We start from the raw sequence: 15,419 nt of genomic DNA, 5'->3' as shown, positions 1-15,419 counted from the left end.
ACATGGCCTTTGACACATTCAGTAATTTTAAGCACACCTAACTAGGTGAGTAGTTATAAGACAGCATTGTGGGTTCTTCACATTTATTTCATAAGGGATACTACTTACTGCAATCTATATTGCTAAAGAGCTGAATTAGGTTTATTATGTATGTTTATATAAAACTTAAAATAATTGAACCATTCTTCACATTATTGTGGTTTTAAACGTCTACTTTGCTTATGCCCTAATTCTCACATTCTTTTTAAACAAACAGTGTGTGTTGATTCCCTCTACCACATGCCAGGCCCTGTCAGGTGCTGAGGAAACAGGATAATAAGAAGTCTAATCCCTCTCTCCTATAAATTGCAGTCTTTAACTGACCATCCCACAGTTCTTTATGTGTCATCCTTCCGACGCGTATCAGACAGAACTAGTCTTTGCACCTTCGCACCTGCAGCATCTAGCACCACACCTGGAACAGAGTAGTGGCTCCGTATGTGCCAGATGATGGGGTGTACCAGTTGGGCTGGGTTGCCATCTCTTCAGTACAGATGCTGTCTCTGCCAAGCGGCCAGCCAGATGTTTGAAGTCTGGGAGCTTACAAGAGTGGTACGAATCTAGATCTACTGTCCCTGGACAGGCCTTGTTTGTTTTATAAGGAAAGGATTACTCATAGATTTGAAGACTCTAGTCCAATTCTACCACTGTCGTCCCAAACAAAAGCTGGAAAATTGAATTTGAGAAACACAAATGTACCAGTGTGACAATGGGAAAACTTTATGAAACTCTGAGTACATGGAACCTTCTAAAAGGATTTTAGTGTAGAATAGAATTAATAAATAATAGAGCCTCTGAAGATAGTAATTGTTGGTAGAAGAATAAAATAAACTTATTATATCTTATAATAATTGCCCCCAAGGAATATGCATCTTAGCCCGATAGAGATTAGGGAATTGGAGGAAAAAAAAATGTACATGTGATAAACGGAAATATGTGTAGATATATATGTATGTATATAAACATACACATATATGTAGATTTATATGTATGTCGATTGACTCTGTTTACAATGAAATAAGCTGAAACTGCCATTTTCAAGACTTTGTTAACATAGGTTTTTGCTTCTTTAGTTCAGAATTAGAGTACAAGAACATTTGCTAGGACTTTAGTGCATTATTTAATCAAGTGAATGTGATTAAGAAGAAAAGTTCTGCATGAATGCTTAAATACCTCTTTAAAAAATAAAGGCAAACCTTTTTTTACTTGAACATTGAAGTTGATCACATATAACTAAAAGGCAAAGGAACACCCGGATCAGCACAGGAAAAAACAGGCTTAGCTTGCAACTTGAGAAATTTAAGATAGTTATAGGAATGCATTTTTACTAAAAACCATTGCTAAATCAATGCAGGCAAATGAGGATCTATCCTGGTTCTTCTCACCTGAGAGAAGATTAGACCACCTTTCTTGGTAATACAGCCTCAGGTTTGTGTGTTCTCACTGAACACAAACAATAGGCCGGCTGACCTTTCACATTCCCACCCAATCCTGCAATTCAGCTTCCTACCTCCCCTTTCAGCACAGCTTTCCACACAGTAGCCAGGACTCCTCGTACTATTGAAGTATTGCCACTGTAAAAACTCACAGTATGCCGGCAGGTATTTGAGAAGATTGTGATGATGTTTTCTAACAGTTCATTTAAAACTAGAGCCCTTAATCAGTTTCTGTTCGTTCCTCTTTATAGTTTCTGTTAGGTGGAACCATATGAAATTGCCATCTCTGCAGGTCACAAAGATCAAATATCTGAAATTACATATGGCCAATCTATAGCTGAAAATATATCAGTGTTTCCTGTATATTTTGTATTTTGCTTGGATTATTGTGCATTATTTTGTTTTGTTTTGTTTTTCAGCAATTGGGAGCAGTAGCTTCAGCCCACGACCAACTCACCAGTTCTCTCCACCACAGATTTACCCTTCCAAGTAAGATGTATTTTTCTTTTAATCAATAAATAATTTCTCTGAGTAGACTTTTATTTATTTCAAGTCATGTCTGTGCCCACATGTTCCATCTTAATTTAAATGAAAGTGCATTTCATAGAGATGTAAATATATTGACACAAATTTATTTTGAGCATCATGTAGTGGAGACACTGAAGTATTTCAGTGTTTTGTCAATTCTGTGTGAAAGTTTTACTTTAAGATACAATATTTAGCTGGAATTTGTGATGTGGTTGTTAATCGGTTTGCATGTTTCCATCTAATGCATGGGCTTTCTATTTTCTGTCATTTCTGACAAATAGCAGACCATACCCACATATTCTCCCTACCCCTTCCTCACAAACTATGGCTGCATATGGGCAAACACAGTTTACCACAGGAATGCAACAAGCTACAGCCTATGCCACGTACCCACAGCCAGGACAGCCGTATGGCATTTCCTCATATGGTGAGTAACCTGCTATTATAGTGGTGGTATTATCGCATGGGCATGCATGTATTAACATATTTGAGTGGCACTTGAAGACCCAATCCTCGGTCAGTTTAGAAAGTGTTGTCACGTTCTGTGTCTAAATTCTTAGTGTGATTGTTTCTAATGAGCCTTATAAGAACTGGCAGCTCCTTATCTTGAGGTCAGAGGTAGCGAAAAGATTGTGTGGTTCGTATGCCTTCTGCTGTCATTTTTCTCCATTTATGTCTCAACCCTGAATTTGCCATTTGAGCACTGGGCTATGGAATCCAAGATATTTTTGTGCATATTTGTGATAAAACGTCTGTGAATGAAGTCTTTGGGGGTACAGATTCATTTCCTATTTATCAGATGCCTAGCTGTGATTAGGGACGTACAAGTAGAATTCAACAAACTCTTGCTTTAAACTCAAGGGTGGTAATAGTCTCAAATTTCAGCATTATCAACCATTAGGAAAAGTGATCTATATATCACTGCCTGGACTGCCCTTTGAAGAGGCAAATCAGGAAACATTTAAAGCTCACATGGACATTTGTTCCTTCCCACCTGGAGATTATCTTTATCTTGGTGTAATTTAACTCACTTGTTATGGGTCAATACCTGTAAATTAAAAATAAATCCAACAAAATCTCAAAGCTTAATTAAAAAAAAAAATCTCAGAATTTCAAAATACGTTTTCTTCCATTAAATTATCATTGCGATTCTAAGTAGATTGAGCTGAATAGAAACACTTGAATTATTGGCATTTTATTAAGAAAAGAATAAAACTGACCGGGCGTGGTGGCTCAAGCCTGTAATCCCAGCACTTTGGGAGGCCTTGACGGGCGGATCACGAGGTCAGGAGATCGAGACCATCCTGGCTAACATGGTGAAACCCCGTCTCTACTAAAAAAATACAGAAAACTAGCTGGGCGTGGTGGCGGGCGCCTGTAGTCCCAGCTACTTGGGAGGCTGAGGCAGGAGAATGGCATGAACCCAGGAGGCAGAGCTTGCAGTGAGCCGAGATCATGCCACTGCACTCCAGCCTGGGCGACAGAGCGAGACTTCGTCTCAAAAAAAAAAAAAAAAAAAAAGAAAGAAAGAAAAGAATAAAACTAGTGATCAAGGAATAGTACATGGACACTTGGAGGAAAGGATTAATAGAATAAGTAATTCTGTGCAACAAGTACAGCATTTTTTGTGACCAGTATTCTAATTGTGCTTCTGCTTGATACTGTTTTGTAGTATTCTTTTCTGTGGTGTATAAAAAGAATTAATGCTCAAGTATTTCATTAATAATTAGAAGGTAAGACCGGGCGTGGTGGCTCACGTCTGTAATCCCAGCACTTTGGGAGGCCGAGGTGGGTGGATTACGAGGTCAGGAAATCGAGACCATCCTGGCTAACACGGTGAAACCCCGTCTCTACCGAAAAATACAAAAAATTAGCCGGGCGTGGTAGTGGGCGCCCGTAGTCCCAGCTCCTCGGGAGGCTGAGGCAGGAGAATGGCCTGAACCCGTGAGGCGGAGCTTGCAGTGAGCCGAGATCGCGCTACTGCACTCCAGCCTGTGAGCGAGACTCTGTCTCAAATAATATAATAATAATAATAAGGTAAATTACTTTGTTCTTTTTAATTCTATCTCAAACAAAATCGACCGTATATGAATTTCTTATAAAATATATACAAATAACCTAAATTATATATGACTTTAGCATTTATAGTTTTATTTTAAAACCATCAGAACCTAATGTTATCTAGATGGGTATTTTTAAAGTAGACTTTAGAGACAGTCCTAAAATGGAATTTTTAGAATTACATCTCATTTCCATAACTTTTATTCACAGTTTCTCTTAATAATATTAGCTATAGATTAAATTTAGCTGGAATTTATTCTCAAACTATTCTTGGACTAAAAGAAGAAAAAGGATCAGCTCCCATTCTATAATAGAAGTTAAGGCAGTCTTTGATTTACGTTCTCAAATTGTATTTGTGAGATGGTTATTTGAAGTGTAAATGTATTTTCCAGTCCACACGGTTCTGAAGTACTGTCAGCCCACCAGTGCTATCATTGGAAGGCGCCATTCCCATCATTGCTCTGGCTACCAGCCACACACCTTTCTTCTTCCTTCTCCTCCCCATTCAGTCATAGTGGGACCTGGACATCTCCCTTTGCCAATTTCTGAGCTCTGGGTTAGGGGTTCTTCCAGTTCTAAACCATTAATGAATGCCCTTGTCTGAAATAGCTATTCAAAGATTGTGAGATGAGCAAAAGGTCTGGGAACAGAATCAGAACTAGCAGAGTGAGGATGGGGATTGTAATGGGATAGGTGGGGATAGGGGAGAGGGGAGAGAGTGAGGCTCAGTGTGGTGAAGGGCTTTGATTCCAGAGTTTTCCGTGGTTATAAATTCCCAGGGAATAATTTTCAGTTCTTAGCATTTTCCTAATAACCCCCTGTCTTCTCTTTTGGGAACTTAAGTACAAGGAGATACCCTGAGTACTTCTGATCCAAAAGTTCTGTTTTTGGGGCCAGTGCATTGAAAAATATGGCCTCCTTCTCCCCTTTGCTCTTTCATGAAAGAAGAGCACATAGCTTGGGTTTTAACTGCTGATAGTCAAGGCTCAGATGGTCTTACAAAACTTTCTCCAAGGACTTGCGCTCTCGACTTTCTATTGAGACCCTGTAAGAAGAGATTGGCATATCTTTTTATCATGAGAATGACAGATCAATGGGGAAACACAAATTCATTCTGTTTTTTGCTGGATCTGCTTAGAGTCTGCCAGTGAAATGAGTTTGCCACCTTGTAGGTAGAAGTCACAGAGATAGGCGTGGCTATGGGTGCTTTCTAGCTCTTTCTGCCTTTCCTTACATGTTCTTATCACAAAGATCCCCATCTGGAACCAATAAGCTAAAAACAGAATCAAAATACATGAATTAGGCTGGGCACAATGGCTCAAACCTGTAATTCCAGGACTTTGGGAGGCCGAGGTGGGCAGATCACAAGGTCAGGAGATCGAGACCATCCTGGCTAACATGGTGAAACCCCATCACTACTAAAAATACAAAAAATTGGCCGGGTGTGGTGGCGGGTGCTGGTAGTCCCAGCTACTCGGGAGGCTGAGGCAGGAGAATGGCGTGAACCTGGGAGGCGGAGCTTGCAGTGAGCAGAGATCACACCACTGTACTCCAGTCTGGGTGACAGAGCAAGACTCTGTCTCAAAAAAAAAAAAAAAAAAAAAAAGACATGAATTATTGACATTTAATTGGTCTAGGTGAAGGCTGGAAGCACATCAGTATAGTCTCAAATGCAGCAAGAGGTGGAAAATCCCTAGGGGTGACAACATGGAAAGAAAGGGATTTTCTAAAGCCATCATGCCACCTGTCTGGGGCAGGTGTATTGCCAGGGACCATTTCTATGTATGGGTTATTCATTGGTTTGGGATTACCTCTACAGGGAAAAATCACATTTTTAAAATGTTAAGGTTGTGTTAAGACTTAAATGTTAAGGTCATTATGAAGTTATTTAGAGATACTGCAGGAATTAAAGTAGGCACTCTCAGCCAAGAGTCAGATTCTCCCACTGCCTTAAAGCAATTACCTAGCTGCACTCTGCTGATGAGATTCCCCTAAAATGGAAATAAACAGTAAGACTACTGTGTATTCTAGATCCTAAAGATATCATTTTTTAAGTACAAAGCAAAATTATTTAAAAATGTGAATTCCCTTGGCAGAAATTTTCCTCCCCTCCCTCTATGAGAATGAAGGAGAGTTGTTAACATGCATGACTGTCTCTAATTGTAATTAATTAAAGACAGAGCTTAGCCCCATACCTCAGTGCTGCCAATTCCAAGTTCCAAAATTACGTTGTTAGTCTGGTGTTTGGGGAAGTATTTGGGGGCCACAAATACATCATTTTTATATTATCATATAATAAAAACAAAGGTACTTTAGACTACATTGAAAACAATTATAGACAAATATTTCACACTAAAAGGGACAAAAGGAAACTGCTGGTCGACCTCACTTGTTTATAAATCACTGCTGTTTTATAAGATTCAGCTCATTAGTATTCTGCTTCCTTTGTGCTTATTTTCTGATAGGACCTAGATATTCAGGAAAAGCCTTTCTACCATGTTGTTTAGCTCTGTGCCCAGTATTGCGTCTTTGGACTTCAAAATGAGTTGGTACTGAAATCAGCTTTGTAGTAGAAAGAGTAAAGGAGGGAAAAATACTGTGACTGTATAGTATCTAATTAATCATATATATATGATTATCATATATATGATTGTATAAATCATATATATAAAGGATTTTAATTTTGACACTAGTCAATATAGCAACTTTGGGATCATTTAGCTAAAATTTAATTATGGCTGTTTCTTGACTGTGAAGGAGATGATCTTCAACTCTTACATTAAAACAACAAAATGAAGTATGAAAATATATCACAGGAGTTACATTTTATAGAAGGGATGTGTGTTAAAGTGCAGTAAAACGAGAGAATAATGTGAATAGACATTCAAATCTGTAATCCTGGATTTAAAAAATTGAAGTTGTACTTTATGGTATTTCATTGTATGCATATATACCCTTTATTTTTGAGATAAGATTGGGGAAGCATTTGTAGTTAAACGGTTGTGGAAGTGTATGTTTTTGTATATTTGCCAGCTTTTGAAAATGGACAGATAGATAAGCTATCACTAACTGATTTAGGTGCATTGTGGGCAGGCATCAAGACTGAAGGTGGATTGTCACAGTCTCAGTCGCCTGGACAGACAGGATTTCTCAGCTATGGCACAAGCTTCAGTACCCCTCAACCTGGACAGGCACCATACAGCTACCAGATGCAAGGTCTGTATACACACATTGCTATTTTCCTTAACCCTATAGGTTGATAGTTAACTTCTAAAGTGGAATCTGATGTTCCATGTAAGTAGTAAATCAGGATGGCAACTGGATTGGGCTTAGAGGCAGGACACCTGCTTCTAGTTTAGTTCGTCACTAACCTATTTTCTAGGCCTAAATTTCCGTATTTGTAACATCAGGGGGTTAGACTGAATGATCTCCAAGATTCTTTCCAAAAAGCACTAAGTTTTTTATGAAGTTGACATTTTTGCCTTTGTGTCTTCTGTCAGTTATAAAAGAAATAAAAAAGTCAAAAGTCAGCCATGTAGGAGGTTGTGATACGGTATATACTAAAAACTTACTCACTTGATATTACCATCCAACTTTTCCAAAGGGCTGTTGTCTTTATTTTCATTATGAAGTGAGGCTTGGGAAGTGACACTCATAGCTCTAGAAATAAAGTATGTGATAAGTGTTGAATAATAATCTCCCAAAGACAAGTTGATCAGATTTACAGACACCCAGTGAATCTTTAAGAAAATGCTTGTAAGAATCAGTCCCTGGGTTCTGTTTTTGAAACTATAGGCAAGACATAATGTAAGTACAAGTCAAATGGAATGACAACTGTCATTGTCAAAGCTGGTCTCAAGAATGCATAGACATTACTTAAAAGTAGCACATTTGTTATCTTGCAAATAGATCTTTAAAGTGCTTGAGAATAGTTCTCACGTAATTTAAACATTTTCCTAATATCTTGTCTTTACTACAGTTCAGTTCAATGAATCATATTCGGCCTCCTAATAGTACCAAGCCATAGTTGAATCAAATCCCTGATTATCTCTTTTTGATTGAAGGGGTTCTTTTTATAGTTGTTGATGTTTTTATATATTTTATCTTATTCTCCATTGCATTAATAATATTTGTTTATTGCAGACAAATTATAAAATACAGAGAAGCAAAAGTATAGTCTATGTCTCATACATTTATTACTATCATTTTATGTTTATCTATATATACAGTATGGGCCCATTATTATATAACACAGTATTGCAACCTGCTGTTTTTAGTAACAAGTACATTTTAATCATCTTTTCACATCAATAAGTTCTGTTCTGTGGTATCCTTTTAATGGCTACATGGAATTAAATAGGTATGTCTTATTTAACTAATTCCCTATTATTTGACATTTAGAGCAACGCTATGCATGTCTTAATTATGTCCTTTAATTATTTCCTTTGATTATTTCCTTCGAATAAGTTTAAGTATAGAATTTCTACATAAATTGTTTTATGCTCCTTTAAGGATTTCCTATACATTTACACAAGGAAGTGCTGTGTGTCCAAATGTACACATTTGATAATACCTTTCTTTGAAAAAAGTGTCATTTTGGTAGGTACAAGATTTAGTTTTATACACATTTAGAAAAAACATAAAACATTCTTTCTTCTCTTCAGTGGCAGTCATCTTTATTTTATTATTTTTCACATTAAAGATCTCAGCCTTTTTAAATGTTTTATTAATATGTTTCCTTAAGAATGATATATATATATGTGTGTGTGTGTGTGTGTATATATATATATATATTTCAATTTATCATTTTTAAGAGTCTATTTTCCTGTATAGCAAACTACAATTTTAGGGGACAAGATCCATTAAGCTTTTCATATTTGATTTTGCATTTGATTCAAAAGGCCTGAACTATAAACTTTTGACATATTCAGTGATTACAAAATAAAAACTGTTTTATAACAGATAGCATTTATTGGTAGAAGGATATTATTTATGTGCCTGATTCCAAAACTTTTATGCAGCCTTGGAAAAGAACTGTTCTACACATGCTGAATATCAATTGAGTAAAGGAATATAAAGAACAAAAAGTGATGGAAAGACTTTATTAATGAATTTAACAGTCCTGGGCTCTAGTAAAGAAATGGATCATAAGGCAGACAAGGTCTGTTTGCACACAGAGCTTTCATTCTTGCCAAAGAGAGAGACAGTAGACAAGCAACCAACTAAATTATACAATTGCAGATTCCTCCAGGAGATATCAGGAAAATAAAGAGTGCTGGAGGGGTCCCAGGGTCTACCAGGGTGCCTGTGGTATCCAGGTCTCCTTGAGGAGAAGTGGATCCTAAAAGTGGGAAAGAGGCAAGTGAAGTGCCCTGCCCAGAGCAGAGCTACAGAATGTATGGTTCTGGGCCTGTGCCCGTCCACAGCCTTGCCATTACCTGTCCACCAAAAGCTAAGTACAGAAACTGAGAGTTCGCATCTAGAAACTTTCATAGTCAGTCAATAATAAGTTTTATGTTTATTGAATCAAATGCTTTTTTTAAAAATGAGACTTGTACTCTCTCTTTTTTTAGAGAATTTTTTTTTTTTTCTTTTAGAAGTACATTACTTTGCGTTTTGCTCAGTTATCAGTCTGTGGAGGACTGGAGGAAAAAACCGATCCTGGACCTCAGATAGTTTGAGAAATGTTGTGCTTGAGAGTTACTTTTATCTTGCTCCTCCCCCAGATCAAAACTTATGCAGCAGAAACAATTCAAAACCAGCCATTAGAGTATAGTACATAAAAAAGGGGAAATGAATGAGTAGAAAAGGAAATGAATTTGGAAGAAAATAAAACTATTTTTTAAAAGAAATAAGGACATGGATAGCACCAAATAAGGCATTGCTTTTCTATCCACAGATTTATTATCATCTGGGCTTACTGGATATTGCATTAAAACCTTTTGTGTGTTTTTGTACATCCCTTAGTTGAATGGCCTTTCTAGTGGGACATTAGGACCCATTTCCCATGACTGAGGCATTATTTCACATGACTATTTTTATAATGATATTTTATTCAGTTTTAGACAATCGGATATATAGGTTGAATATTCCTAATCGAAAAATCTGAAATTGAAAATGATTCAAAATTTAAAACTTTTTGAGCACTCACATGATGCTCAAAGAAAATGCTTATAGGATCATTTTGGATTTCAGATTTTTGGGGTAGGAATGCTCAACCAGTATATAATGCAAATATTCCAAAATTTGAAAAAATTCAAAATCCAAAACATTTCTGCTCCCAAGCATTTCAGATAAGGGATATTCAACCTGTAATATGACTTCCACATATTAAGCCAGATGATAATATATATTAATTTGAAAATTAACTTGCCAAAATGATGATGGATAATGCTATATAATTAGCTACAGAATGTATATGGACAGATTTGGGTACTTAATTGTGATTAATATGTAGTTCTTAAATATTAAATGCAGTATGAATACTGCTTCACCATTATTCAATGATTTTGGCCACCTAGTTGTGGGAGTCTGTTGACCTTTGAGTGTCTTTTCAATACATGTTTTTTAGTATAATAATTTCTACAACGTCTAAAATTATTTTCAAAATTCCCTCAGTTCTTTTAATCCTTAATGAATAGCAGTGATTTTTTTTTGCTTATATCAATTTCATCTTATAGCTATTAAAATGTATTTGAATCCTGGATGAGAATATATTTTGGCAACATGGGAGATATTTTTGCCTAGCTTTATTTCCGGGAAATCTTTTCAACTTTTAAAATATAAGGTATGATGACTAGTTATTCAGAGATTTAGCTGTTTGAATTTAATATCAGAATTTTACAATGATAGAAGAATTATTCTAGTAGCCGGGGGAAATATTCTAGTAGCCCCAAAAACTGAAGTGTGACGTGTATGCTTCCTTTAAGTGTTTTGCTGATTAAATAAAATTTATGATGATCACCTCTTTGGTTCTATCAAACTTAGAAAGACTGGAGTAAAGGTATAGTGAAATCTGGCTCCCTGGTTAGCAGTATGGGTTCTGGAGTAAGACTGGCTGTTAGCAGTTCTGCCTTTGCTTTCTGTGGGCCTTCAGCATGCGACTTGACTCCTTCACATCTGTTTCCTTATCTGGAATATGGGCGTGAGATCTCCCACAATAGTGTTGTGAGATGTCATTGAGATTGTAAATCACTCTGACCAACCTATGGTACAGAGTAAGAACTCAAATGATTGTTGTCAATTTTACTGCTCTCATTGCAGTGGTGATTGGTTACTATTATTTTCATTATTATTATTATGGTCCAGCTTTCTGGAGTAGTTCCAGATTAGGTAGCATTACCTAAATGCTGCTTCTCTTCCCCCCACAACACACGAAATATAATTAAAATTTTAATATGTATAATAACATATATAACACAATATATTTTAGCCATGAAAGAGAACTTTAAGAAACCAATAACCAAATAAGCATAGCAAAAAAGGAACCAGATGTAATTAATACGCTGGCATGGAAGGAAACTTACTATCAATAAAGGTCAAGCTTTTTGTACATGATCCCCAAAAAAGTGGGGGAGAAACAAAATGAAGAAGAAAATCAGAAGAGAGGAAAAGCTGTATGGCGACAGTGGTGAATGGGGTCTTGGAAAGTGAGAGTGAGGAAGCAAGGAAGAGTCACTGGCAAAAAATAAACTCAGCTCTGCAGGGGTGGGAGAGAGTCAGTCATCAACCAAGTCCTTCTTGGTCATGAGAGGTCCTGCAGTCACATCTCTGCTTTGACTGCTAAGAATGTGTGGAGAAAGAGGTCTCCAACAGTCACTGAAGCATCAAATTGTTTAGTTCAGAAAATTAGGAAAGAAGATGGGAAGGTGATAAGCTGTGCTATGTAGAGATGGAAAACACTGGTGCCCATACAACAAAATAAAATAACAATTGACATTTATTGTTTACTTTTTATATGCCAAGGAGCAACCTAGTTATTTCCCTTGTGACATCTTATTTAATCATTACATAAATCTGAACAGTGACTTTAAAAAGATAAGAAACTGGCTGGGCGCGGTGGCCCATGCCTGTAATCCCAGCACTTTGGGAGACTAAGGCAGGTGGATCACGAGGTCTGGAAATCAAGACCATCCTCCCTAACATGGCGAAACCTCGTCTCTACTAAGAATACAAAAAATTAGCCAGGCGTGGTGGTGGGCGCCTGTAGTACCAGCTACTTGGGAGGCTGAGGCAGGAGAATGGCGTGAACCTGGGAGGCAGAGCTTGCAGTGAGCCGAGATTGCGCCACTGCACTCTAGCCTGGGCAACAAAGTGAGGCTGTCTCAAAAAAAAACAAAAACAAACAAACAAAAAAAACCTGTGGCACTTTGGGAGGCCGAGGTGGGCAGATCACCCGAAGTCAGGAGTTTGAGACTAGCCTGGCCAACATGGCGAAACCCCGTCTCTACTAAAAGTACAAAAATTAGCCAGGTATAATGTCACGTGCCTGTAATCCCAGCCACTCTGGAGGCTGAGGTAAGAGAATCTTGGGACCGTGAGGTTCAGTGAGACAAGATCGTGCCACTGCACTCCAGCCTGGGCAACGGAGTGAGACTCTGTTTCCAAAAAATGAATGAATGAATGAGAACCTGAAAATGCTAAAGAATGCATAAAATTAGTAATTTAGTTTGTATAATATCAACAGTTAATCAAGAATGGTTATTCAAAACGGAGAATGACTTAGAACTGTCAAACCTTGTGGTTGTACATACACCTAAATTACAGAGTTTGCAGGAGTAGCTTTTAAAGAAAACTACAAAAAGCCAAAATGTAGTTGCTTGGTCTTTAAATTTTCTGAAGGGCAGGCTTGATCGTTAGAACTAAACCATTGCATTACATACTTAGTTATATAACTAGTCAAACACCAACTCATGAAGCTCTAAAAAAAACTTCTTAGAAAACTCATTTCTGAGCACTGTCAGTGCTTAACACTTGGACAGCCTTTAAAGGGCAGATTTGGCAATTTATGGCCATTTTGCCACTGTCAAGCCTTGTGAACTGGGCCAGCCTTACTTGGTGCCCTCATTTGCTCCAAGTGATCCTTCTGGAATCACCCTTTCAGCTCCAACTTTCAATGCTTCTGTCCTGCCAAGCAGCCTTCTGTGAATCTGACACATGCCATTTTAAACTAATTCGTCATGCATGCTCTAACACTAAAATTCCATGAAATAAAACCTCAGTGATTGGGAAATCTGATTGTTTTCACCTTTGCCGCAAGATCACTGTAAATTCTATTCCTGCTTTAATTTTTCTTTTGTGCACCACTAAAAAATTAGAAACTTAAGTTCAGCTGAGAAAGACAAAGTGTTCTTCCTCATAAACAATTGTAGGGTTCAACCTGAGGAGGTGAAATCTTTGCTTATTCATTTTTGACGTTTTCCTGTTCCGCAGTGTTAGCTTTGGTGTTTCTGGAAGAAGTTTTGGAATGGTCTGAGGAGGTTTTTCTTCACACACCATTGACAAAGCTGATGCAGATGAGTTAGCTGAATGGGTGGGTGTGGATGGACAGAGTGTGCCTGGAGACCCTTGGGTCAGTTCTGCAAAAAATATGTTTTTACTGCTGCTTACCAATCAAAGGGCACTGGCCACAAGAGTGAAACTGGGTGTTGTGTGTGAGTTTGTGTGTGTGTGCACGCATGCATGAAAGGTAAGAAAACTGCTTAGCAGAAGCAACTTTGGCTTCTGATTGCTTTCACAGAATATCTCCCCAGTGTGTCACAAATAACCTTTATTCTCCTTTTATGTAAAAGAAACAACTAACTTGAAATCAAATCTTTAAAAATGCAAGGTCTGCACCTATCGTCACCATCCATTTAACTCCACATACAATATAGATTTATGGTTCCATCTAATACAGAAAACATTGAACTATCTTTATAATGGTGGTACCCAATCATATGAGGAAAATAAAATTTTGTTTAGCAATTTGACTGAGGTAAGAAAGTGTAGAGTTCACTTGCAGAAGATTTTCACACACCTACAAAACAAAACCATTAAAATTAAGTTGTTACTTAACTGGTTAAGCCTCAGCTCTGTGGAAAACCCAGCTTTCCATAATAGCTTAGTTCTAGTGATTCTAGACTATTAAAGGTAATGAACATCTTTAGTCATATTTTAATCTCCAGTATCTAGTATTATGTCTAAAATATACAAATGTTTGTTAGAAGTGGGGAGGTCTATGTCACAATGAATGTTAGAAATTAAGGTTCATAAAAAACTCTGATTTTCTTCATTTGGGGAAATGGATTTGGAATGTAGCATAATAAAAATTCAGTTAATTCACCATTTACAAGAGCAAAGACAAAGACATGGAATCAACCTAAATGCCCATCAGTGGTAAACTGGATAAAGAAAATGTGGTGCATATACACCATGGAAAACTATGCAACTATAAAAAAAGAATGAGGTCATGTCCTTTGCAGGAATATGGATGGAGCTGGAGGCCATTATCCTTAGCAAACTGACACAGGAACAGAAAACCAGATACTGTATATTCTCACCTATAAGTGGGAGCTAAATAATGAGAACGTATGGACATATGGAGGGGAACAGCACACACTGGGACCTGTCAGAGAGTGAAGGGTGGGAAGAAAGAGGGGATCAGGAAAAATAACTAATATGGCTTAATACCTGGGTGATGAAATAATCTGTACACCAAACCTCCATGACACAAATTTACATAACAAACCTGCAATGCACCTCTGAACTTAAAAATATATAAAACATAAATAAGACATTTCAGTTAATTTATTGTCATTGTATGTTTAATGCCATCTTTCCTTGTGTTAATACTCATAGATAGAGCTGGTTGGAGACATCACAGAATCATCACGATGGTGGTATAGAATGCCTTTCTGAGTGTTTTATTGTCCTAGAATATCAATAATGGTATAGGACACTCCCATCATCCTACACCAGGGAAGGTGTCAAGATCTGCCATGATAGATCGAAGGGTCTGCACAGATGTACATGTATTAAACCCAGAGGGCCCTGGAAACCCTGCTTTGTTTATTTTCCTTTAGGCTTTATTGCTCTCACGTAGAGAAGAAAATAACACAAATTCTCACACCCTCTTGGTATATAATGTTGTTTGTTCTGCTAAAGAGATTGGGGTTCAAACTAGTAAGGAAAGACAATAAATCAAGCAAAGGTTTGTTAAAGGGTACGTGGAAGAGACACAGCTCTACCACCATCACACCTCATGCATCCCTGCCTCATTATGAAGTGGGAATGATCTGGTAACATCACCCTTGTTTCCTTTGATCTGCCTCTCTGTAGCTTTTCAAATGTATGCCTGAACCATTTCAGTTTATT

The 15,419-nt window shown here is 37.4% G+C and overlaps 1 protein-coding gene across 22 annotated transcripts in view; it reads left to right on the top strand.

The window, feature by feature from the left end:
• The window catches only part of EYA1 (EYA transcriptional coactivator and phosphatase 1), a 336,777-nt gene that overhangs the window by 207,171 nt on the left and 114,187 nt on the right, over positions 1–15,419 (top strand). For 7 of the 22 annotated variants that reach the window (XR_012416932.1, XM_015454949.4, XM_065519362.2 and 4 more), the window contains 3 exons: positions 1,895–1,964; positions 2,285–2,430; positions 7,143–7,280. Coding sequence is in view for 21 of the 22 variants with exons in the window: in XM_015454949.4 (XP_015310435.1) it covers positions 1,895–1,964; positions 2,285–2,430; positions 7,143–7,280 (354 nt within the window). In the remaining variant the exon portion in view is untranslated. The remainder of the gene's footprint in view (positions 1–1,894; positions 1,965–2,284; positions 2,431–7,142; positions 7,281–15,419) is intronic. The other 15 variants (XM_015454952.4, XM_015454956.4, XM_074000016.1 and 12 more) reach the window with 5 other exon arrangements.

The sequence above is a fragment of the Macaca fascicularis genome, chromosome 8 (genome assembly GCF_037993035.2).
Source record: "Macaca fascicularis isolate 582-1 chromosome 8, T2T-MFA8v1.1".
NCBI classification, from domain to species: Eukaryota; Metazoa; Chordata; class Mammalia; order Primates; family Cercopithecidae; genus Macaca; species Macaca fascicularis.
Note: the sequence above shows the minus strand (reverse complement) of the source record. Positions and strands in the feature narration are given on the sequence as shown.